This window comes from Rhinoderma darwinii, chromosome 11 (assembly GCF_050947455.1).
Source record: "Rhinoderma darwinii isolate aRhiDar2 chromosome 11, aRhiDar2.hap1, whole genome shotgun sequence".
NCBI classification, from domain to species: Eukaryota; Metazoa; Chordata; class Amphibia; order Anura; family Rhinodermatidae; genus Rhinoderma; species Rhinoderma darwinii.
In genome coordinates, this window is record NC_134697.1 from 26,389,814 (window position 1) to 26,416,562 (window position 26,749).

The 26,749-nt window shown below is 40.9% G+C and overlaps 1 protein-coding gene across 1 annotated transcript in view; it reads left to right on the plus strand.

The window, feature by feature from the left end:
* The first annotated feature begins 232 nt into the window (after positions 1 to 232).
* The window catches only part of CPXM2 (carboxypeptidase X, M14 family member 2), a 72,566-nt gene continuing 46,049 nt past the window's right edge, over positions 233 to 26,749 (plus strand). The window contains exons 1-5 of the mRNA XM_075842380.1: positions 233 to 500; positions 804 to 1,140; positions 10,975 to 11,073; positions 18,056 to 18,165; positions 19,464 to 19,603. Of these exons, the coding sequence (XP_075698495.1) occupies positions 822 to 1,140; positions 10,975 to 11,073; positions 18,056 to 18,165; positions 19,464 to 19,603 (668 nt within the window). The 5' untranslated portion in view covers positions 233 to 500; positions 804 to 821. The remainder of the gene's footprint in view (positions 501 to 803; positions 1,141 to 10,974; positions 11,074 to 18,055; positions 18,166 to 19,463; positions 19,604 to 26,749) is intronic.

The window sequence follows — 26,749 nt, forward strand, 5'->3', positions numbered from 1 at the left end:
ATTGTATTACTTTCTCTGCTCTGATTCTTATAAAACTTTTGCTCCTTCTTTCAACTTTTCCCCATTTCCTTATCAGTAGGAACAGAATCTAGTCAGTGATTTGAGCCTCTCCCAGCCCCTGACACAGGAGGAGCAGCCGTCCTTCTCCATAATCAGAACCTGGCAAGTCTGCCTCCAAGTAGTTGTGTCCTATGCACCATTCAGTAACAGGACAGCCCCTGTGCACATAGACTCTCAGACCTGCCACTTCTGGGAACAGTCTATCTGGAATTAATCCTCCACTTTAAGTTTCTGCACAGTTTGAGCAGTGTCTTGGGGCTTCACAAAGTCTCTTGGATAAGAAAAAAAGTGAGAGTTAAACTGGGGGGTCTACTGGAAGATGCAGAAGTGTCTCATAAAAGACAAACTTTGTGTTTATTCAGATTTTGGCCACCTGAAAAGGAACCTACCTATTCTGAGGACCATATCTGAGTGAGTGACCTCTCTGGACCCAGCAGTGGGTAAGTCAATCATCCATTATTATTATTATTAGACTTTATTTATGTGGTAATTATTTGCCACTGCATTACAAAAAAAAAAAAAGTACTTTCTTAGTGGGTTAACGACCTACATAATAGATGTGTCTAGTCGGCACCATTCATACCAGGTTATCACTCTGCAGGAGGTCTATGTAAAATGTTGCATGAAGATCTCTCATTACCTCTATACGGCTACATTCTGTGGAAATATTTCTGTCCCCTTTTAAACTCTTCTTCTTGTTCATATCCACCTACAGATTTTACAATTTTACTTCTGTTCTACAGAATTATTAAGATTAAGAGATGACACAAAAACCTGAATTCATGGTGTGTATTTTGGGGATCCTGCTTGTGCAAGGTTCTCTGGCAAGACTACCGGATGAGCAGGATTATTATCATCAAGAGATTGTGTCAAGAGATCACTATTACTCATATCCGGACCCTGAGGAGGTACAGACCCCCCTGGAGCAAGAAGAAGAAGAAGTGGAAGTATCCCCGGAACCTATAATGGAAGTGATCCATGAGAGTCAGGACACCCGGGAAGACATCTATCCAGTGCAGAAGAAAGATACCATCAAAACTAAGAAGATTAACGGAAAAGAGGGAAAAATACAGAAGCCAGGTACTTTTTGCATGATACAGTTTGCATAATAATGACTAACCCCCAGAAGCTGCTGATCTTAAATCATTGAAGATATTCTAGAGTTTTTCAAGAGTCTCATATATTGATGCTCTATGGCAGTGAATAATTCAGAATTATTATCACTGTCCATCCAAGGGATCATGGTATCAACCTTATACCTCCAGTGACATTAAAAGTAAAGATAAAGGTAATGAAAGGGTAATTCTAGTTTATAATATATTAGTGGGGGGGGGGGGGGGGCTCACTTTCTTTAAAATGCATTTATATATAGTGAAAGGTGTGAGTTCCTTCCCTTTACCTTTTTTTTAGTTATTAAGCACAGGCGTGCCGGACTCATTATAAGTCTATGGGATCTGTCAGGATTTGTTGGGATCTGTTTGAAAACTGATCCGTCATAGCTGTCATGGCTCAGTTATGAATGGATGACATGATGCTAGTGTGTGAGTGTGGGACAGAAGGGATTGGGGTTTGTTTCCCCCTGCACACCCTTTCTATGATCCTTATGTCAATTCCCCACCTTCTTATTTGCTAAGCATGGATTTCCTCAAGAGAGCGGAGTCCTGCGCAGGTTCTTACCATCCAATAGCAAATGGTATTGGACATGCTAGTGCTGAGCCCCCACTCTCCAAGGGCCCCATAGCAGCCGTATGCTTTGCCCCTATGGCATGCACACCCTTGAATTACACAAATCCTGTCCAAAAGTGTATTATTTTTTTTATATACAGTAACATAGTTTTCTATGCAGTGTTTATCATGTAGGAGTAATTTATAACCAGTCAAGTAGAACAGAGATTACAGACGGTTTCTTAACCTTTGTAAGGCCGCACCTGTACTACCTGTTTTATACTACTGCACCTACCTTATTGTGACTATACATAACTGTTTAAAGCATAATTCCACCTTTTTTTCAGGGATATTTAGGTTTCTTAAGACAACTATTGGATCGGTGATTCTGAATCTTTGTAATGACTAAATAATATAACTATTGTGGTCATACATGATCGTATTTAGTCCATACATTTTGTGCAGTTTCTGAGGTTTTCAAGACCATATTTGTTTCATCATCTTGAGAAAAATGTGGTATATGATGGTGGCACATAATATAACTAGGAACTCCATAATGACTTCTATGGTACATGACAAGAGCCGTCATTTACTGCTGAACTGCCGAGACATATACTTATTCACATTTCGGTTTGGCTTACAATTGTATTTGTAATTCAATGAACCAAAAGACCCAGGTACATCACAGCGACAGGTGCAACCTATAAAATTTAAAATTTCATGTGACCATTTCATGTTTCTGCCCACCTCTTGGGGGAGCTAAGGAAACACCTGCATCCTCATGGTCATACCCCCAGAACATAATATATTTCACCATTGTAGCGCACATAATACCTTGTAATATGCAATTCAAGAAGTTTGCAAAGTGGTAAGATGTGAGAGAAATGACTGCCTATAACTTTCCGTATCAAGTGTCAGATTGGGGTTGTTTGGGTCTACCAAAGAAAATGATTCTGATAGCCCACCCTCCATCTATACAGAACATTTGCATGTCCAATTTTACTTGCCTCGTAAATTGAGTTGTTATCTTTGCACACACAGGAGGTTTCATCAGTAAAGTCTAATAGGTTTTTTTGTGAATCATCCCATAAGAACTGATCAGAGTGAGTCAGCTCCAAATGAGGTTGTATTCTGCCGAACGTTTGGGGCCCATTCTTGTGTCAGTCTGTTCCCACCAGACCGACGTAGTTGGAATGTCATAGCTGAGTAATTTTTAGTCTAAAATATAAGCTGCAATACTGTATTTGCACCTTAAAGGAACACTCCGTGCAAAATTGATACACTATGATACACTATGTTATGCCAGTGCAGGGTCTAAAGGGGCGGTGCATGACACAGTTTTGCCTGGAGTGTTCATGTAATGGCACCATATGTAGAAATGGTAGAATCGATTTATCAGGCGTGCATTGTATGTTCCTGTGTATGCAGCAGCATATAATGCCCCATGCCATCTACTAATACAATACAAAAATCATTGTCTAGCTGTGGCCTAATACATGCAGTTCAAAGAAAAACTGGATGATTTTTTCGCACTGATTTTGACTAAATGGTGCAATGTTACAATACTACATGGGATATAAAATATAGAAAATTAAAATTCTCCTTTTTCTAATGTGCCATAGCGTCCCCTGCCTGCTGCTATATGTGGTGTGGTGTGCTGCATTGAATATGCATTTGTCCAATTTGGCAAATCCAATACCTACACTATAAATCTGTGAAGTATTAATGCTGCGCTGTCAGATAGTGCCAAGGATGCATCTGCTGCACACTTCAGAGAGACTGTCTTAATGAGTTGCCAAGTGATTGTAGAGGTCCAGATGGTGAACACTCTTTATAGGATGTCTACAAAAGAGTGCTGAAAGCATATGTAAGCTCTTGTGGCAAGAGTCCTGCTCCAGTTCTCACATCAATTGGATGAGACTATTGTAAATTGGATGATTGCACAGTAAAGTGTGAAAATTAAAACCAGATGGTATAAAGTTACATATTAAATATACTCTAAGTGGTATAATTCTTTTGTATACTATAGCTAAATGGGGTCTCTATTTTTAATGGGGCTTAAAATGAAGGTGTCAGGTAGAACATGATGTCCTACCTGCGGGCAGCAAGTTATAGGTAGGAGAAGCTAAAGATTGATAAATAGTTTTGTGGAAAAAAAATTCAGCATAACTTGTAATTTATTTGTTTAATTTCCTGTAAATGGCCTTATGAGTCTAGTGGGCGGTCAAGACATAGAGGCTTGTTGGCGTCTGTCCTGGCATAAAGCACCTAGGGCACATCCTACACCATCTGTATATAATTATAATACTTTGAACGTCAGCTCTTGACTGCTCACTCTTTGCATATAGCCATGTGTGACCATCCTTAAGATACTGTATTTGTTCACTACCTATCAGACTGATGCCTATACAAACAACGTGCCAGGTCAATGGGGAGGGGGGGGGGGCAAGATATACTTAACTGGATTAATTGGACACTGAAAATAATAGGTTCAGAATATTAACTTCTGTTGCAGTTTCTTTCTCTGGGACGGTTACTCTTCCATCATTCTCCAGACTACAATCCTGGCCAAAAACTGAGCTGTGGCCGACCAGATCATACATAAATTCCCTGATACGCTTCACACTTACATAAAACACCTGAATCCACTTAATGAAATACAGATGGACGAGTCAGACATTTCTTACATAATCCTATTAGCATAAGTGGGACGTTGACTGAAGAACCGTAAATCACTGTTTCTTCTAAAAGTACAGCAATATTATAACTCAGTCTACCTGGTTCCTGCTGTGCAAGGATTACAGTCTACAAGTGAAGTGGACTCAGTGGGACAGATTTATCAGATCTGTTGCTGGAAACGGAGTTGCGCTTTGTAAAATTTGTCGTTAATTTGAGTAATGTCTGCGCCATATTTTTCAAAAAAGATGAATAGTCCCTGGTAAATGTCTAATACAAACCAGTGTTCTAGAACTAGCTCAGACTATGCACTATGAATGATGTGACCAAAGAAGCTCCTCTCTGCACCGTCCCCGCAGTAAGGCAAAATTATAATGTCTTAAGGGGGCCATATATTAGATTAATGTCGGCAGAAGCTGAGGATTATGGTGGGACTGACTGACCATCTAATGTGTATGGGGGCCTCGTGACTCTCCCACAATGTCAAGGTAGAGGAGAATCGGCAGTTGGATTTGAACATGCCCAATGTTCTTAGTGGAGGTAAGCCAATGCCTGAGGTATCTGGTAGCAGCTTACTCCCCCTCTCCCCATTCAGGATATATGCACGCTTAGCCGAGCGTGCATGGGTTGGGAGGAATAGCGGGCTGCGGAGGAATCTGGCAGCGGCTTACTTTTTTCTCCCCATTCAGAATACATGCACGCTTGGCCGAGCGTGCATGTGTATGGGTGGATCAGGAAGAATAGCTGTCGGACGACAGCTATTTAAGGTGTATGACCAGTCTACGATGTCATTAACGGCCCCCACAAATGTCCCAGCTATCTGATAAATGTAGTTCAATATTGTATTGAACCTGTAAGGCTGGGTTCACACGACCTATTTTCAGGCGTAAACGAGGCGTAATATGCCTCGATTTACGCCTGAAAATACGGCTACAATACGTCGGCAAACATCTGCCCGTTCATTTGAATGGGTTTGCCGACGTACTGTGCCGACGACCTGTAATTTACGCGTCGTCGTTTCACAGCTGTCAAACGACGACGCGTAAAATGACTGCCTCGTCAAAGAAGTGCAGAACACTTCTTTGGACGTAATTTGAGCCGTTTTTCATTGAATTCAATGAAGAACGGCTCAAATTTACGGCCGTCAAAGACGCCTCGCATAATGCGAGGAGAAGCAATTACGTCTGAAACGACGGAGCTGTTTTCTCCTGAAAACAGTCTGAAATTTCAGACATAAAAGGCAGCTATCGTGTGCACATACCCTAACACATCTAGAAATCTCACCCAATTTTAGTAAAAACTAAAGGCTGGTCATACAACTATCTCTCCCAACCTCCATTAACATGTACCTTCAGCCGAGTGTGCATATTTATTTCAACAGGAAGAAGGGAATAAGCCGCTGCCAGTCACTTTTGGCTACAGCTTAGCTCCCATAGGAACACAGGATTGGGCGTGTTGAACTCTGGTCAAGAGATGCGGCTCCTGAACAGAGAATTTCCCTCTATTAACTCATGTTGGACCTTAATGTGTCATGTATTATTTGGCTCTACTGATCGGTGGAGGAATCATTTGGCTTCAATATACAGTCTCCTTCTACATTAGGAGTCCCATAATTACAAACTGGAGGTGCAAAGTATCAATCAAAATACCTATAGAGAATTGGCCAGATCTCCAGTACATCTGTACCTCCGAGTACAATCCTCTCCACAGCTTATGTCTCCCAATAGCCATACAAACCCATCGAAGTGATATCACAAAAATAGAATTGTGGTAATTTGGAAGCTTATTTGAGATTTACGAGACCACAATAAAACAGTAGGCACATGGAGGAAATGCTGGTTACATTGGCACCACGCTACTTCATGTCAGTGTCTTGTCCAGATATTGTAATAATCGTGGGTAAATAAAGAGCACAGGTTGATTTAGTGTATACAATGAAATACATGTACAATTTCCTTCAGATAGTTAAAGTAAAGCTCAAGAGCCTCCATCAGTTGGACATAACTTAGGGAGATGCCGGGGACTCAGAAGACGGGCAGTGACAGGGTATATGATTTTTTAAGACAGGTGCCTGGGGCTCATAATTAGATTTTATATATACTGTCATAGAAGAAATGATATTTCATTATGAAAAAATAAGTTTGAAAGCCGTCAGCTAGATAGTATGGAAAGATAACACAGGTTCTTCCATGTGGCATTGTGGTATATTCTTACAAACACATGGGAGAGTACACATAATTGAATATCAGTCATATATTAACCACAAGAGACAATTTGCAGGGATAATCTATCTATCTATCTATCTCATATCTATCTATCTATCTATCTATCTATCTATCTATCTATCTATCTATCTATCTATCTATCTATCTATCTATCTATCTATCTATCTATCTATCTATCTATCTATCTATCTATCTATCTCATATCTATCTATCTATCTATCTATCTATCTATCTATCTATCTATCTATCTATCTATCTATCTATCTATCTATCTATCTATCTATCTATCTATCTATCTATCTATCTATCTATCTATCTATCCTGGAAAAATAGCTGTAATAAGGAACACACTAATACTAGGACTATAGTTAGGTCCAGAATTATTTGGACAGTGGCACAATATTCATGATTTGGGCTCTGCTGCCACCACATTGGATTTGAAATGAAGCAACTGAGATGAAATTGAAGTTTAGACTTTCAGATTTAATTCAAAGGGTTAAACAAAAATATCCTGTGAAACGTTTAGGAATTGCCGCCATTTTTCTACACAGCCTCCTCATTTCAGGGGCTCAAAAGTAATTGGACAAATTAACATTACCATAAATAAAATGTTTTTTTTTTTAATACTTTGTAGAGAATCCTTTGCAGGCAATGACTGGCTGAAGTCTGGAACCCATGGACATCACCAAATGCTGGGTTTCCTCCTTTGTGATGCTTTGCCCGGCCTTTACTGCAGCGTCTTCAGTTGTTGCTTGTTTGTGGGTCTTTCTACCTTAAGTTTTGTCGTAAGCAAGTGAAATGCAGCTCGATCGGGTTGAGATCTGGTGATGACTCGGCCATTGCAGAATATTCCACTTCTTTGCCTTAAAAAACTTCTGGGTTGCTTACGCAGTATGTTTTGGGTCATTGTCCATCTGTCCTGTGAAGCGACGTCCGATCAACCTTACTGCATTTGGTTGAATCTGAGCAGAAAGTATATCCCTGAACACTTCAGAATTCATCCGGCTGCTTCTGTCTTCAGTCACATCATCAATAAACACTAGTGACCCAGTGCCTTTGGCAGCCATGCATGCCCATGCCATCACACTGCCCCTACCATGCCATCACACTGCCCCCACCATGCCATCACACTACCCCCACCATGCCATCACACTGCCCCCACCATGCCATCACACTGCCTCCACCATGCCATCACACTGCCCCCACCATGCCATCACACTGCCTCCACCATGTTTTACAGAGGATGTGGTGTGCTTTGGATCATGAGACGTCCAAGCCGTTTCCATACTTTCTTCCTCCCATCATTCTGGTACAGGTTGATCTTAGTTTCATGCTGTTCCAGAACTGGACGGCTTCTTTGGATGTTGTTTAGCAAAGTCTAATCTGGCCTTTCTATTTTTGAGGCTGATTAATGGTTTGTACCTTGTGGTGAACCCTCTGTATTTGCTCTCATGAAGTCTTCTCTTTATGGTAGACTTAGATACTGATACACCTACTTCCAGAAGAGTGTTCTTCACTTGGGTAGATGTTGTGAAGGGGTTTTTCTTCACCATGGAAAGGATTCTGTGATCATCCACCACTGTTGTCTTCCGTGGACGTCCAGGCCTTTTGGAGTTCACAAGATCACCAGTGCTCTCTTTTTTTTTTTTCAAGGATGTACCAAACTGTTGATTTGGCCACTCCTAACATTTGTGCTATCACTCTGATAGATTTCTTCATTTTTTTCAGCCTAACGATGGTCTGTTTCACTTGTATTGAGAGCTCCTTTGACCTCATGTTGTGGGTTCACAGCAACAGCTTCCAAATGCAAATGCCACACACCTGGAATCAACTCCAGACCTTTTACCTGCTTAATTGATGATAGATTAAGGAGCGAATACCACATGCAGCCCATTAACCCCTTAGTGACCACCAATACGCCTTTTTACGTTGGTCACTAAGGGGCCTTAGGCTAGGCTGACGCCTTTTCACGTTCGCCTAGTCTAAGTCCTGCACGGGTGTCCTGTACAGGCTGGAGCCGGGGCTCTGCTGTCTGATGACAGCTGAGCTCCTGCTCCAACGCCCGCGATCGAAGTTTACTTCGATTGCGGCCGTTTAACCCGTTAAATGCTGCCGTCAATAGCGACCGCGGCATTTAACTTTGTTTACAGAGGGAGTGAGCTCCCTCTGTCACCCATCGGCGGCCCGCAAATGCAATCGCGGGTCTCCGATGGGGTGTCATGGCAGCCGGGGGCTTGATAAAAGCCCCCAGGTCTGCCCTGGACATATGCCTGTTAGGACACGCCGGAGGCACGTCCTAACAGATTGCCTGTCAGATTTACACTGACAGGCAATAATGCTCTGGTATACGAAGTATACCAGAGCATTATATCAGGGATCTGAAGATCGCACAGCAAAGTCCCATAGTGGGACTAGTGAAATAAATAATAAATGTGAAATAAAGATTAATAATAAAAGTTACAGTAAAAAAAGAAATAAAACCATTTTTTTCCATAAAAAGTGGTTTTATTTAGTGAAAGTGTAAAAAATAAATAAAAGTACACATATATGGTATCGCCGCGACTGTAATGACTCCATTAATAAAGTTAATATGTAATTTAAACCGCAAGGTGAACACCGTAAAAAGAAAACGCAAAAAACAATGGCGAAATTGCAATTTTTTTCCATTGCCCCCCAAAAAAGTTATAATAAAAATGAATCAATAAGTGCCATGCACCCCAAAACAGTACCAATCAAAACTACGTCTCGTCCCGCAGAAAACAAGCCCAAAAAATCACTACATTGATGGAAAAATAAAAAAGTTACGCCTCTTGGAAAGCAACGATGCAAAAACAAATAATTTTAGTTCAAAAGTGGTTTTGTTGTGCAAAAGTCGTAAAACATAAAAAACCTCTACATATGTGGTATCGTCGTAATCGTACCGACCCATAGAATAAAGGTAACATGTTATTTACGTCGCACAGTGAACGGCGTCAATTTAAAAACGCATAGAACAATGGCGGAATTTCAGTTTTTTTTTATAATCCCCCCAAAAAAGTTAATAAAAGTTAATAAAAAAATAATATGTACCCAAAAATTGTGCTTTTAAAAAGTACAACTAATCCCCCAAAAAACAAGTCCTCATACAGCTATGTAGACGAAAAAATAAAAAAGTTATAGCTCTTTGAATGCGACTATAGAAAAACAAATAAAATAGCTTGGTCATTAGGGCCTAAAATGGGCTGGTCACTAAGGGGTTAAATAGTGTTTGAGATAATTGTCCAATTACCTTTGGTCCCTTTGAAAAAGAGGCAGCTACATATTAAAGATCCGTAATTCCTAAACCCTTCCTCAAATTAGGATGTGAATACCCTCAAATTAAAGCTGATATTCCGCACTTTAATCCCATATTGATTATATAACTGTATATTCAATATGTTTGGGTAAACAGCTAAAATGCCAAAACTTGTGTCACTGTCCAAATAATTCTGGACCTAACTGTATATGCTGCTTGGAGCTACATGTCCCTTGAACAGACATAATTATGGATGATATAGCATGTGATTAGGAAGAATGAAGGTCTCCAAGTTTGTTTAATATTTACCACACACATTAGAGGTTTGACTGACGGAGCTGGTATCTGTGTGTCAGCCTAACGTTATAAAAAAAATGCAAAAAATAACTTCAAGGGATTAAGCAATAATGAATTTGTGGTTTAATGACGGCTATATACATGTCAACATTTCAATACAATTTACCTGTATACTGCCAGATAAGAGTATGCTGTTTCATTATCAAACCAGAGATGACGGTTTCTGACCTTGACACAACCACCTTCCAGTGTCAGACAAGAAAGAAATTTCCACTTTGAGTAGGTTATAAGGTTACACCAATGCCTACATATTTGGTTTTGTGTTATGATTACTTGGGGTCCATGGCTTAAGAGATTTGAGGGGTAAGGTCCTTCGGACTCTACCAGCTGTGCTTTTCCTTTTACAAAAATTATAATAAGGATGGGGATTCTGGTGACAACTCTGCTCCCTGAAAGTGACGCAGAGCTTTTTAATACACATTGAGGCTTTCACAGTCCATTATTCCATAAAATTCATCATACATCCCATAATCCATATAGCATATTTCCATAATATGGCATCTGATGGAACACGTCACGATTTTATCGGGTTGTATGTATGAATACCAAGGCATATAGAGGTAGAGCCCCATGCACTTTTATGGGTTCTATATTATGGCCCTTGAAGGTTGTATGGAGTTTACATGAGTCCTTAAAGAGATTGCTCTCTATGCAGATGTGCAGAGCATGCGACTGTTCTCAGACTTGTAATAAGACAACTATCTCTTTTTTCCTCAGCCAAAAACAGTAGCAAGAAAGCCGAGAAAAACAAGAAAACGTCTGAAAAATTTGTTTTTGGAACAGACGAGGAGAAGAAAACCCAAGATGTCAGAGAAAGTTCGTGAGAATGTTTTTTTTTACTACTTTGTCTGTATCTGTAATATGTTTTTCTGCCTCTGTAACATCATTAACTAAAATAATTCAATCAAAGTTAAATAGATTTGTGCATTAAATATCCCATTGACAACCTTCAGATAAGTAGCCACAGAATCTGAACAGAACTAGTGATGGATTATTTCCTCACATTGCCTCTCTTATTGAGTTCCCCAACTATTTGCTGTGCCTTTTTACACATCTTACATATCTCCAGTTCTGAAAACCTTGAGAATCATTTACATACAAACTGTATACACGTGTATGTGTAGTTCTTTTTATAAACTTTACCACATAGGTAACTTGAAGCACTTGGGTCGCAAAGCAGATCTGTAACAAGTGCCCCCTCGGGTACAAGGACCTGGGAGCGATTGCTACCTCTGCACCCCTATAGCTACTCCTCTTAACTTTACTATTATAAGCTTTTCATCTCAGCACATCTACAAACAGTATAACATACATTGGCTCATGAATGTTCGTTTTTTCCCACAATATTTCACTTGCTGGAGTAACACTTTGTTCTCCAAAGCTGCATTTCCTAATGGAACTTTGCATATTATGTTGTTACTATAGACAGCCATTTTGAAGGTAATGTAGCGTAATGTTCAGGTCTCTTGGTCACCCAACTACATGCAATTATACACAGATTATTCTCTTCTCTTACCTTCCTATTTCTTCATGCATATACAGGGTATACATACCATAGAGGCATCCCACGTGGCTGCTATCGGACCACTACAGAAAAGGGGCACAGAAAAGGTTGAATGCATCCCATATTTGGATGGGTAGTGAGAATCTGTGCAGGGATCCCCTCTCCACACGTTCTACAAACAAGCGTGTGGAGAATTAACTGGTGGATTATGAAAAGCAGATGGGGCAAACAGGAACCAAATCCTACTGTCCCAGGTGGTTAGGGTGTGGTGGTGTTAACCAGCACCATAAGGGAGTGCCATTTTAATCTTTGTTAAGGGGTCTTCTCACCTATATGTACCCCTCTATGTTAATATTATAGCCACACATCAATGCCTACTTAATGGAATAACTCACATGCACCTTGGAAATGAGCAATTCCAACTACTCCTCAAAGAGGTTTCATTCATCATTTAAACTGAAGACACAGCATGACATAAAAAAGTTATAAAATATGGTAAAATTGTAAATAGAAAAATCCAGTGTATTAAAGAGGTTGTCAAGAATTAAAAAAAAAACAACATAATCTCTTTTTCCCCAGAAACCGCACCACACTTGTCCATGGGTTGTGTCTGGTATTGCAGCTCATTACTATGCAAGTGAATAGGGCAAAGCTGCAATACCAAAGATATCCCATGGAGAAGAGTGGCGCTGTTTCAGAAAAAAACAAAGAGGGTACGATTTACTAATACTGCCTAAGATTTAGGCAGTCAGAAAATGTGCCAAATTTATCAAAGTGGTGCACACTGTATGATAATTGGAGCCTCTAGCTAGACATGCTAGTCGCTTTTCTCTTCCTTATACCACCTATTAGTTGGCTTAGTTTACACCAGTTTTGACGCATTTTTGGTGCACAGTGTTGCATTTTAAGCTGCGCCACCTTTTCTAGGACACACCCCTTTTCACTAAGCCACGCCCTAAGTCGAGCGTGTCGAAAAAAAGTGTCTAAAACAGTTAATAAATGTGGAGCATGGTATGTATGGCAGAGTTTTGGCTCAATTTGGGCCAGAATTTTTGCACATTTTAGATAGTAAATCTGCCCTATTCTTTTTTTCTAATCCTAGATAACCCTTTTAATAGTGCACCATAAGGAAAATTTCTACCAGAAATTTTGGCCCAATAGTAGAAATATGCTTTAAAGTGGGCACCAACATAGCGCAGATGGTTGCAAGCCCAGTTAGAGTGGGTTAAAGTTGCCCTATTTTGCTCCCATGCCATGAAATTGCACCCACCATCAGTCCAGGAGAACTTTGTACTGTTACAACCAATTATCCTGTTCCGTGCACTGGGGAACTGATGCCTTGAAGGGGCCCGAGATTAATGACCCCGTCATATTGTTAATCTCGTACACACTCTCTTTTTGCTTATGAAAGTCACAGACTGTTTTATAAATATATCTTCTGGTTCTGTTGCAGAATCTCTGATTCTTTGCCACAGTTTACTTTACATATAAGCTGACATCAGATGTAGTGCAAATGGAAAATGTTACTGTCTCTTAAAAAATGCCTATTGCCATATACAACATGAATGAGCATGACGGCTATTTTCTGCCCTAGCATTGCCTAGAGGATTTTGTATTATAACACTGCTTTAACTTCATTATACGTCACTTTGTGATAATGACTTGTAATCTACAGTGCTGCAGGAATCGTATGAATCTTTTATATATACCTTCCGCTTGAAAATATATATTAATGCCATATATTACAATTCCTACTGCCAAAAAGTGTAAAAGTACATCGAAGAAGTATTTCCATTTGAACTTGAGTGCTGATAAAGCAATATTAAAAGAGATCTTAAATCCATGAAATGTATACAGGATGAAGCGAAATTAGACGTTTCTGTTTAGACTTAGGCCTGATTTGTACAGACCACCCATATAAATTTATAGACCCATGATGTACCTGTAAATGTTTTTTTTTTTCATGGATTTATACTGAATCTGTGAGATCAAAAATTGTAGCATGTTCCATCACATGCCATATCATCCATTATAGGGTACTGTATGGGGGGCACCATTTGGCGGAACATGAAGTGCCTACTGCTCTGGAATATGGGACTCTGTAGTAGGAACTCCGTGTGCCACCGGCAATTTTTAACATACCCCGGATGTGCGTTATTTCACTCTGGTTCCTCCAATGCAAGTTTCCAAAGTGCTCTGTACACTAAAGTTCAAGGCAAAAATAAAAACAAAGGTTTTCCAGTCCATGTTTCACACTATAGGAAGCATAAAATCTGGGTGTAATTTTTCAGATTTTTTTAGTAAAATATTAATTATAGAATGTCACAAGGACGAGTTTTAGATTATAAGGATGAATATAAGGACGAGTTTTAAATAATAGACTACATACAATACATAGAGATTTTATGCTAATTATACTTTGGAGCCCAGACTGGAAAATATTTTTTTATTTTGATGGCTAGAAGTTTTACTGAGGTCAATTGGAAAGAGCATAAATAGCATCCGCTCTCTAACATGTTTGAATGCAGTATTCTCAAGCAACAAATAGATGTATTAAAGAGACCTTAAAGTGTAGCTAAACTTTTGACATGCCATAGTGGCATGTCAGAAGTTTGGATTGGTGGGGGTCTGAGCACTGTGACCCCCACCAATCGCTAGAACGAAGCAGCTGAAGCGCTCGTGTGAGCACTCGGCTGCTTCGTGTCTGTTTGGCTTTTTCCGGAAAGCCGATGTATTGGAGTGCGGGCTCATAGACTTTCTATTGAGTCTGTACACCGATACATTTATTTCCGGAAAAAGCTGAACAGACACAAAGCGGCTGAGCACTCACACGAGCGCTTCAGCTGCTTCGTTCTAGCGATTGGTGGGGGTCTCAGTGCTTAATTAGATACAAAGAAACCTTGGATGTTTTAACAGGAGGCAAAAAATGTGGTGTGAACCTAGCCTATTGGTTTTTTTTTCATGTCACATTTCGTTTACTATACTTCCATGGTCTATATGTGGAGCAGATATTGGATACTGTACCTGGTTCAGTTGTCCAGTTGTCAGGTAGTCAATCATTGACATCTGGCCATCCTCGGACCTCATCAGTAGTGAACGCCATCCTTCCACTGAGATTGAGAACCTATTATGTCATCTTCAACCTACTTGGCTAGATTCTTACTTTATTGTGTAGAGCAATAAAATTTAGTCATGCAAGGTCATTTTAGATGTATGATGACCCAAATGTTCTCTGTTTAGGGAATATTTTTTGTATATATTCTATGTATAAATATTTGCAAATATTGGTTGTCCTTTGCTCTACAGTAATTGTCCATGAGACCATAGAAGATCATCACAGATGATCTCAATGGAGACTTGGCACATGACTGGCAGTCTGGTGACCGTGGCATCCCATATCTTAAGCCCTTTATGTTTTATCTGCACCTTGAACAGATGTATGCAAAGCCCTTGGTAACCAGTTAGGTCCTCAATGTTTACTCTCGAGAAACAATGGAAGAAATTGATACCAGAACTCATAACATTAATGCCTGCAGCAACAGGTTATTACACCTGATGGAAAAGACTAATCATTCAAGATGTATTAACTTCAGGCAAGGTGAAATATCTGCCTCCAGGACTAGTCTAACTTATACATATGTGTCAGTTTTGACGCCACTAGGAATTATTAGCAGGTATACATCATAGTGAGCTATAGATGCCACATAGAGCTTTCTTAGGGACATCTAATAACCCTAAAAAGTATACAATCTATAAAGGTACCTCTTTTTCCATACATGATATTTACAACTCTGGTATAAATACCTCTATAGAAATGGAAAATCATTATATTTAAAGGGGTTGTTGGTCATCATTTCTTGTCTAATATTTACTCATTTTTGGTTTCTCCATCAGACAGGCTGTCATGTATGTATATGTGGGAGAGGGACTTACACACATCCTTTAATGTTAGGGAATGGCAAGATATGGCAGAACGTGCTGCGAAAATTTCCATTAACGCTTTGCTGGTCGAAGCCAATTATAATGTATTTTTTCTATGGTACTCAGTTCCCTCTAGACTGGCCAAGCTGTTCCCTTCTTCCTCCTCTTCTTACTTCAGACACTGTGGATGTGTGGGAGACCCTCTGCATATATGGTGGGCTTCTCCGAGGGTACGCCGATTCTGTCAACAAATCTTTAATATGTTATATTCTATAACTCAGATTAACTTGACACTTTCCCTGTCACAGGCATTACTTAATGAGACCATCCCTGGTTTGTCTAAGGCCTCTCATGAATTTGTATCCTTTCTTTTCCTGGCAGTCAAAATTACTATAGCTACATCCTGGAAACGTCCTGTGATTCCTCTTCATCTGGTTAAGACTAAACTGAATTGTATTATGGTCAATGACCGGTTACACTGTATGGTCTCAGATAAGGAGGAGCTCTTCCTCCAAGTTTGGCAGCCATGGCTCAGATACCTTGGGACGATCTCTTAGGTACATTTTGCCTAGAAGACACTCATTCTCCTACCTTTCCCCCTTCTGTTCCCTCTTTCTCTCCCTCCCTTGTATTCACTCTTTCTTTTTTGAAATGTGGCTATATTTGGAATATATTTGTCTGTCATGATTTGATTTATGGGGATTTCCCCCGGATGCTAATTGCATTGTTTGACATACAGTTTATCTTTTCTTGAAAACCTTCAATAAAAATTATTGAAACATAAAGGGGTTGCTGACTTTTTACAATCCCATTCGGTTCAAAGCATCCCCCTAAAATATGCGGATAATAGGGTGTCCTGTGCCCCTAGCAATCAGCAATAATCTGCAGAGCAACATGGCAGTAAGTGTTTAAATCCCCTGCAGTGCCATCACAGGGGAAATTAAGTATTGCATGGTTAAAATTACTCTCCAGAGTGAGGGATGCTCTATGTAGCTGTTTTTTTTCACTCTGGAATAATTGATCCAGGTCCCAAACAGCTTACCCCTTTATATTAACTCCAATAAGTGATTTAAAACTGTGTTTTGTAGGCCAGAAAACACCTTTAAAGGGAGTCTGTCACCAGAAGTTTGCCTATCAAAGCAGCAGCACAGTAATATAGTGTAGCCTCACATGAAACTAATGCTGTTTTTATTTTTTAGCTGAGTGGCTCCGTTGCATCGATAATCACTTTATTCCTTATATGCAAATGAGCTTTTTTTGAGCAACGAGGGCGTCACCGTTGCTTAAAACTGCTTTACCTTTTATCCCCAGTCCGACCCTCCCTGCCTTCCTTCTTTGATTGCCAGGGCCAGTCAGTGTAGAAGACATGATCACGCCTTGTACCCTTGTTGCTCCAAAAAGCTAATTTGCATATAAGGAATAAAGTGATTATCGCTGCAACGGAGCCACTCAGCTGAAAAATGAAAACAGCGTTAGATTCAGGTGAGGCTACACTATATTACTGTGCTGCTGCTTTAATAGGCAAATTTCTGGTGACAGACTCTTTTTAAAATGAGTGCTAGGTGATGTCATCTTGTGATGTCATCTGTCTTTATGATCAATTTCAATAATAATATTTAATTCACAATTTGAATATAATGCCATACATCATACCACATATGACGTGTACACATACTTTAGAGCAATAACCATTGTATCTGGGGTATAAAAATTATTGGATTTTAGATTAACTAAAATTCTTTGAATCATTAGAAATCGTTATTGGCCAGATCTTACAATTTGGATTGATCCGTAAAGACGTCATATAATCATGGCATGTGTTTGATTAGTGGTGAATGATAATTTTCTTTCAGGCTCATTGAACATTTTGGTCACTGATTTTCAGTAAATTATCAAGTGCGTATAAAATTGCATTGTTACAAATCATTGCATCTTTTATGGGACACTAAAATAATGTGAAAAAATCATTGCACCATTGACAACAAAAATGATAATTTCGGTAGCCGGCTCAAGATTAGATTTATTGAAGACTAGTGTTATAACAACATGTCTGTCAATGTCTCTCTGTATATATAACCTAACTAATTGCTTCTAATCACAGAGAATTTGGTGATGGTCATAATTTATTTATAAATTACAACGGAGGACTGAGAGGTGTCTGGGCTTTTAGGCAAAAAGGGTCATAGGCCCTTGAGTGACTGACCCAAATAGTCAATCTACCCCTGTTAGATTATCACTCTATACTATATCCATAGTAATGGTCTATATCATCAGGTACTCTGGTCTAGTCTGGGTATCGGATGAAGAGTGCTAGTTGTGTAGGCATACATGCCTATTGATTAATGGTCACTTATTTGGTTCTTCATCCCACAGGTTGTCCCCCACTGGGGCTGGAGACCTTGAAAGTAACAGACTTCCAGCTCCATGCTTCAACAGTGAAACGCTATGGATTGGGAGCCCACAGAGGCCGCCTCAATATCCAGGTGAATTACAAATGATGCACATATCTCTCAGGCTGCCAGTTTTATAATGGGGCAATTGGTATAAAAGTAATCTATAATACTAAGTATTTATTCCCCAAAGACTGTGAAGTGTTCGTGTCTTGAAAAGAGCTTGACAGATAGGATGGCACTAGTATGTGCAAAGAATTGCACTGGCACGTTGTCTTTTGCATTATAAATGTATGGTCTATGGTCATTTACAGTATCTTTCGTTTGATTGGAGAACCCCCATCTTTCTTTTTTACATAGAAAGTCAAGAATCATGTTTCTAACTTGATGGGCAATCTTTTTATTTGATATTGAGCTCTTTTAATCTTCTAAAGTTCTTGTTATCTAATTTTACATGGTGTGATACTTTGTGTGGTAATTGTAGCAGGCAGTAACATGACTGTATATACTTATTTTAGACACCACTAACTTAAAATAGTCATACATTTTGGTGCATGCCATATTTGCACTAAAATGTGCAACTTTTCACTCCTCTTTCTTCTGAGTTGCCAGTCTTAAAGACAATGCATGCCTTTGAAATCAGTCTGTTTGGTGCAACTTTCAAAATACTTTTTATTAAAAATTATTTTTACTTTTTGAGATACAGATGCTTTGTATCCTGTATACAGAGCAGCTGTATAATGCGCTAAGACCTGAATCCGTCAGGTCCGCGGGACTGACGGGTTCAGCAACAGCAGGTCCTGCGTGTCTCTGACACGCAGGATCCACTTGTAATCGATCACATCTAAGTTATAAGATATGCAGGACCCGCTGACACTGAACCTGTCAGTCCCGCGGACCTGACAGGTACAGGTTTCAGCGCTATATACAGCTGCTCTGTATACAGGATACAAAGCAGCTGTATCTCAAAAAGTAAAAAATCATTTTTAATAAAAAGTATTTTGAAAGTTGCACCAATCCCACTGATTAAAAAAAATAAAAATATTTCAAAGGTGTACATGGTCTTTAAAAAATCTTCCCCATTGTTTTTCCATTTTCTTGAAGGATCATGTCTATAGAATGCAGCTTATAATTCACTTTTGCATCATCTTGTTATTTTATATATTAATGGTTTTATTTTTCCTTTAAATGTCGTGAAGGTTCTATAGGAGTTATTTTTTTGCATTTTAACAGTGTTACTCTATAAGATCCAGCAAATATATAACTGAGGCACAAGCTTCGTTTCCCTAAATGACATTTGAACTTTTAGTAGTATATATGATGGCGGCATAGTTTACACTCTTTGTAGATGTTTTAGACCACAACCTTGAACTTTGCTTGTTATATGACAGGCCGGGGTGAACGAGAATGACCTGTATGATGGAGCTTGGTGTGCTGGAAGAAGTGACCTGCAGCAATGGCTGGAGGTAGATGCTCGAAGACTCACCAAGTTTACAGGGGTCATTACACAAGGCAGGAACTCACTTTGGCTGTAAGTATCATTTCCATATTACATCCTCATGTACTTGATAACCATACACTGTGGATAAATCTACAGCTCATCATATCCTCCTACATCCAATACCAGTTTCTATAGCGACTGTGCTAATTATTATTTTTCTGTAATTATTCAGTTTGCAGGTTGAAGTAGAAACCATTTTTATCCCTTCTCATTTTTCCTAAAATATACACGGATACCAGTTACAACACTGCCTCCGGCTGTACTATGGGGCTTCTGCATGCATGAATTAGTATATTTCCAGGTATAGAAAAGATCAGACCTGATCTTATTGGCAAAAAGGGACCTTTGAAACGTTTCCTTTCCCTTTACCTCTATGAATCCTGGTTAATGAATAACTTTCCAGCACTTTAATGGGTAGACTGCAACCAATTTTTCAAATACTCTAATAGGAAGTTCTGAGTTTAAGGGGTTGCCTTATTAGAAACAACCCCTTTCAGAAAGGAGCCACCACTCCCGCTCCTAGCCGTGGCCAGTTAGGCATTTCCACTACAGCAGCCGCTACAGGGGAAATGTAGTAATACATGGCGGCCATTTAACTAAATATAAGAATGACTTGAGTCTGCCAGAACGGCGTACAGGGCAGCGATCTATTCTGGCTCAGAGAGAGATGTCTCAAACAGGGGACACCCCTCTATGAGAAATATATGCCCTAATAGAGCATATGGACAGAGGTTGTCTTATGAGACAACCCCTTTACCCATTGGAGACATATCCATTTTTTTTTAGTTGAAATTGTTTTCTCCCCGCCTTCCAAAAGCCATAACTTTGTAAATTTTCTGTCGACAAAGCTGTATGAGGGCTTGTTTTTTGCAGGACGAGTTGTAGTTTTTATTGGCACTATTTAATGTAAGATATAATATAGTAGCAAGCTGAAAAAAATTATATTTTTGGAGGGAAATGGGAAAAAAACAGCAACTCCGCCATTGTTTTTTGGGTTTCGTTTTTACGACGTTTACCTTGCAGTAAGAATGGCATGTTTACTTTATTCTACGGAATGATACGATTACGGCGATACCAAATTTATATAGTTTTTTTTATGTTTTACCCCTTTTACAAAGATAAAAACAGAGAGCCATAACTTTTTTATATTTACATTGATTGAGCGGTGTGAGTGCTGCCATGACAACCATTGGCACCCCGCGATTAACAACCCGATTACTTAAATGCTGTGGGTCGATATTGACTGCAGCATTTAAGTGATTAAACGACTGGAAACAGAGTTTTCTCCAGTCCCGGCCATTGCAGTGAGGTGTCGGCTGTATGTTACAACCCGTGAGCCCGCTCAATACTGCTCCTTGGCAACTGTCATACACAATACCGCGACATGTCACCGAGGGTTAAAAGAGGGACGACTTTCATTCAGGACCCTCATCTACTAGCTAGGGCAGAAAAGCGTCTCTCACTCTGGAGGACCTAACAAATCTGTGCATTACGACAGCCCATTCATTCACATGGGAGCTGTGTAATGCTTCATTTCTCTTGTCTTAGGTCTACGTTTTGGCTAAATCTGGCTCTATGATTTTTATGTGCCCTAATAAGTCATATGGACAGGGGTTGCTTTATAAGACAAACCCTTTAATCACCAATCTAGTAGTGAATGAAAAGTTCATCAACAGAATGGATTGATCCCTGGCAATAAGGAATGGTCCACATACGATTTTAATCACCTCATGTGAAACCTTTCTTATGTTCAGGCTGGTTTTAATAGGATTTTTCCCGCCAAAATGTAAATTTTTCAACCTATTATAAGCAGAATCAAGCTCAGGTTTAGCAACTGTAGGTGATTGGTTCAAAACTATTGACCCATGTGACCTAGTTGCTGAGGAAGAATTTATCCTTTGCCCAGTAACAGGGCAAAGGTGTGTTTATTTAAGAAGTGTGTTTATTTAAGAAGTAGTCCTGGGGTCAGCTCCTAACCATAAGGACTCCAGGATTGTGTCCCCCTAGCCCTTTACGTTGGTATGAGTATTGGGGTAGTATTATTAATATGATTTATTTTATTTTTCATGGCCTCTTTATTAGAAGGAGGGGTAAGTGACGTCACTATCTTTGTAATTGGACAGGTAAATGCTGATTTCAGGTTAGCTCATGGTATACATTTTTAGTAATCAAAGGCGTTATCTGGTTGATTGGCCTATAGTTATGATGGGCCATCAATATTAGATCAGTGGGGATCAGACTCTTGGCACCCCCACCGATCAACTGTTTACACAGACTGTGTTGCTCTGGCGATCGCGGTGTCCCCTTTATTGTCATCACAACTCTGTACTGTATAGCGCCGTGCTTTTAGTAGTGGCTGTGCCTGGTATTACAGCTCAGTCCACTTGACGTGAATGGGATAAAGCTGTAGTGCACTGTAATACTTGTCACAGTCACAGCTGCTACTAAAAGTATCGAGCTGAACGTGGTAGGCAATGAAGTGGACACAGTGCTCGTCGGAGCACCGCAGGCCCTTTACAGCTGATCGGCTGGGGTCCCGAGAGTCGGACCCTTACCGATCTAATATTGATGCCTTATCCTAAGGATAGTCCATCAATTTGAAACAATGGTCGTGGCCAATTATCTTCCACTGTCTGGTATCCACATGTCTTAGTTCATCAAGGTTTAAATAAAGGTCTAATTGTGATTATGTGATTATTAATATGATTTATAATCCCAGATATGAAAAACATAATAGGAGTTATAGTCATTTGCCAGTGGTTATGATATAGGTGTTTAGGTTATGAAGAGTCGGCCTGAAGTGACTTATTTTCCTGCCCAGTTCTTAAGTTTTGAAATAAGACTCTGTTAGTATTTTATAGAAAACTTTCCAACATTTCTTTGCTTTATAACTGTCCTGACTCTTTCCACTTGGTGTGGGATGTCAGTGCACATGGTTTTAAGCTCTGCTCATGAGATCTTCAGATTTATAGACTGTCTCCACGTCCCATGCTTTGGGGACAATAAAAGTTCCTAAAGATTTATAGAACTTCAGCTGAGAATCATAAACGTCTGTACAGAAAGGCGATAACTGGAAACACATTGAGACTTCTTGGTGGACACGTTAAAAGCTTCAGCATCTTCCTTCGCAGCATTACCGGCTGTATAACTGCATTGATGTCAAGGTTTTCCATTCAGTCAACCCAGTTCACCCCACATTGAGTTTGTTTGTGGTAGCCTTACCCCGATGAGTTGTGGTGGTTAAATTATCTATATTTTAAAATACACTAAAACCCTTGTAACCCTTTAATAAACATGGCTGAAAAGGCCTTAGGCTACATTCACACGAGCATGACAGATTTACGTGCATAAAAAACGCGCGTAAATCTGTCCATGTGCGTGGCGTTTTGCATCAGTGTGCTTTGCGTGTGGCATGTTTTTCACACACTTGCAAGCACTTTTTTTTTTAAATGTAATTGATGCGTGAAACACGGATGTGCGTCCTTGTGCTGTCAGTAGTTTTCACGCACCCATTGATTCCAATGGGCGACTAGGTGTGTGAAAATGCACCAATATAGCATGTGCAGTGTGTTTCACGCAATGGCCACTGGCTGTGTGAAAACTCACAAATGCGTGAATATCCCTATTGAAATAAATGTGTCAGTGTGCTGTTCGTTGTTTCAATGCACAGCACATGGACGAGTATTACGCTCGTCTGAATGAGCCCTTAAACCGGCTAAATTTTTTTGCTTTTGTCTTTCAGCAGCCATAATTTTATTTATTTTTTTACGTGGCTATATGAGGCCTTCTTTAATGAAAATGTGTTTTCTTTTCTGCACAGTTTGGGGGTACAAATAAATTACTATGTAAGTTATTTAATTTATTTTTGCACGGTGAAATTTTTGCGGGGTGACTTTTTTTTATACCGTTCACGTTTCACGCTAAATAACCTGTTAAATTAATTCTTCAGGTTATTGTGGTTGTGTAGATACCTAATATGTGTAGGTTTTGTAATGGCAGGAAGGAGGTGAAGGGAAAGTGAGCCCTAATCTACCCACCGCCCTGTCCCTGCCTACTTGCAACGACCCGCCCTAGGCGACGGGGTACAACTGGGCGGCGGTCCCTACGCTGTCTAAGTGCATGGGAGAACAAACAGGGAACACGCAAGGGAAGGGGCAGTAGCCCACGGAACGCCGCGAGGAAATGGAGCGGTGAATGAGTAGTCAGGACCAGGATGAAGTGGAGTATACCAACGTGAGCACGGAGAAGGAAGCAAGCCAGGGGCAAAGCGAAGCAGGTTAAGCGGAACTGCAGCAAGGCAGAAGCACGGCAGAAGCAGGCTGGAGCAAGCAGCAGTGGGGCCAGGAATCCAGAAGAATTACAAGCACTGAGGAAGAGAACACGGCAGGTAATAAAGGACAGGGGGCGGAGCTAACTCCGACTGACCAGGCCGCGATAGGCTCTCCCACTCCTGAGCCTGCCACCCTGGTTGGTGGGAGACGGTGTCAGTCTAACAGGTCTGGCCTCAGGTGTGGATTGATTAATCCCAGGAGTATACCTAGACGTAGTACCTGGCAGATCCCTAACAGTACTCCCCCTTTTATGAGGGGCCACCGGACCCTTACTAAGAGGACCCGGTTTAGTAGGGAAGAGAAGGTGGAACCTCCTGGTCAATACCCCAGCGTGAACATCACGAGCAGGTACCCAAGTCCTCTCCTCCGGCCCGTATCCTCTCCAATGGACCAGGTACTGGAGGGAGCCCTGGACCATCCTACTGTCCATAATCTTGGCCACCTCGAATTCCACCCCCTCAGGGGTGAGAACGGGAACAGGAGGTTTCCTCGAGGGGGACCAGGACGGGGAGCAGCGTTTAAGAAGGGAGTCAGAAGAGGGGTAGCTAACCAGCAGATCCTTCAGGGCGTCAGATAATCCTAACCTAAACTGGCACCTTAGGGCCGGATCGTTCCACCGAGAAGCTACGCACCACTTTCTAAAATCAGAACAGTATTCCTCAACCGGTCTCCTACCCTGACGTAAGGTCACCAGCTGACTCTCGGCTAAAGCAGTCCTGTCAGTCTCGTCGTAAATGAGTCCGAGGGCAGAGAAAAAACGATCAACAGAGGAAAGTTCAGGGGCGTCAGGAGCCAAGGAGAAGGCCCACTCTTGGGGCCCTTCCTGGAGTCGGGATATGATGATACCCACCCGCTGGTTCTCGGAACCTGAGGAGTGGGGTTTTAGGCGGAAATACAGTCTGCAACTCTCCCGGAAGGAGAGAAACGTCTTACGGTCCCCTGAGAACCGGTCAGGTAACTTGAGGTCGGGTTCTAGAGGTGAGGTGAGGGGTACTACTAAGGCAGCGTCACCCTGGTTGACCCTCTGGGCCAGGGCCTGGACCTGTAGGGAGAGGCCCTGCATCTGCTGGGTCAGGGTCTCAAGGGGGTCCATGATAGCGTCAGCGTAGGAGAAATGGTAGACTAGGTATGGGCTTGTAATTATGTAATGGCAGGAAGGAGGTGAAGGGAAAGTGAGCCCTAATCTACCCACCGCCCTGTCCCTGCCTACTTGCAACGACCCGCCCTAGGCGACGGGGTACAACTGGGCGGCGGTCCCTACGCTGTCTAAGTGCACGGGAGAACAAACAGGGAACACGCAAGGGAAGGGGCAGTAGCCCACGGAACACCGCGAGGAAACGGAGCGGTGAATGAGTAGTCAGGACCAGGATGAAGTGGAGTATACCAACGTGAGCACGGAGAAGGAAGCAAGCCAGGGGCAAAGCGAAGCAGGTTAAGCGGAACTGCAGCAAGGCAGAAGCACGGCAGAAGCAGGCTGGAGCAAGCAGCAGTGGGGCCAGGAATCCAGAAGAATTACAAGCACTGAGGAAGAGAACACGGCAGGTAATAAAGGACAGGGGGCGGAGCTAACTCCGACTGACCAGGCCGCGATAGGCTCTCCCACTCCTGAGCCTGCCACCCTGGTTGGTGGGAGACGGTGTCAGTCTAACAGGTCTGGCCTCAGGTGTGGATTGATTAATCCCAGGAGTATACCTAGACGTAGTACCTGGCAGATCCCTAACAGGTTTTTTGTTGTTATGTAATGTATGGGCAATAAAATATATTTTATGCAAAATAATATTTTTTTGTGGCTATTTTTTTTTTTAATCCCATGAAGGGATAACTTTTGAACCACTTTGTTTTATACCTGTAATGTATGTAATGTAACACATATGTAATACTAACACATTATACTGTGTCACGGTGACACAGGCTGCTGTTAGGGCAACATATAGTGTGCTCCAACAGCAGACTTACAAAACAGACAGCCCTGAGGTCCTTTCTAGGTCCCCAGAGCTGACAGCAGAGGGTTCCCCCAGTCTCTGATAGCGTCACCAGACAACCGATCGAAGGGGAGTCCCCTTTGCTCATGCCGTGGTCACAGGCAGCGATGATCAAATGGATAAACAGCTGGGATCAGAATTTCCTCCGATCCCAGCTGTATTCAGAAAGCTTCTCTAAGAACAGGAGCTGTTAGTAACACATCCTGCTTAGAGCATGAGCGCTCGCTGAAGTGTTCAGAAGCCTTTTCTACAGCGACGTCAAAGGACTTTGCTGTAGACTTCGGACCTTCACTGCCCGCCATCAAAAGACAGTGGGCGATCGGGAAGTAAGACATGGCTTTGTTTTTAGTCTGAAACCATGGAGACACATAGATCTGCACAGTAGCTGTATACACAAAACGGTAGAATGTTTTTAATCAAGACTTGTTTCCTTATTTTAAACGCATTGGAGCAATATAAAAATGGTTGCAAAAGAGCTCATGCTTTTTAAGCAACAATGGGTGTAATTCATTGCTTTCTGTATAGGTACTAAGTCCATGTAATGGTGCATACTATTGTGCTGCAAAATTCACCATGTGGATCTATCTTCATTCGTACATTACTCAGTTTGGAAGTTAAGTGCATGATTTAATAAAAGCAGGAACAGTGTCAACAATACACAATAGACAAGGATCACCAACATATAATATTTTACAACAGGCAGGAAACATTTATATAGACTTTGTATACACTGCAGACATGTAGGACATATCTCATATTCAGTATGTATAATTTTATATGGTGATCTAGCATTTTTCCTAAAGTTGTTTTATGGAAAAACACATTGATGGCCGCTTAAATGGGGCTGAGCTGTAGTTCCAGGC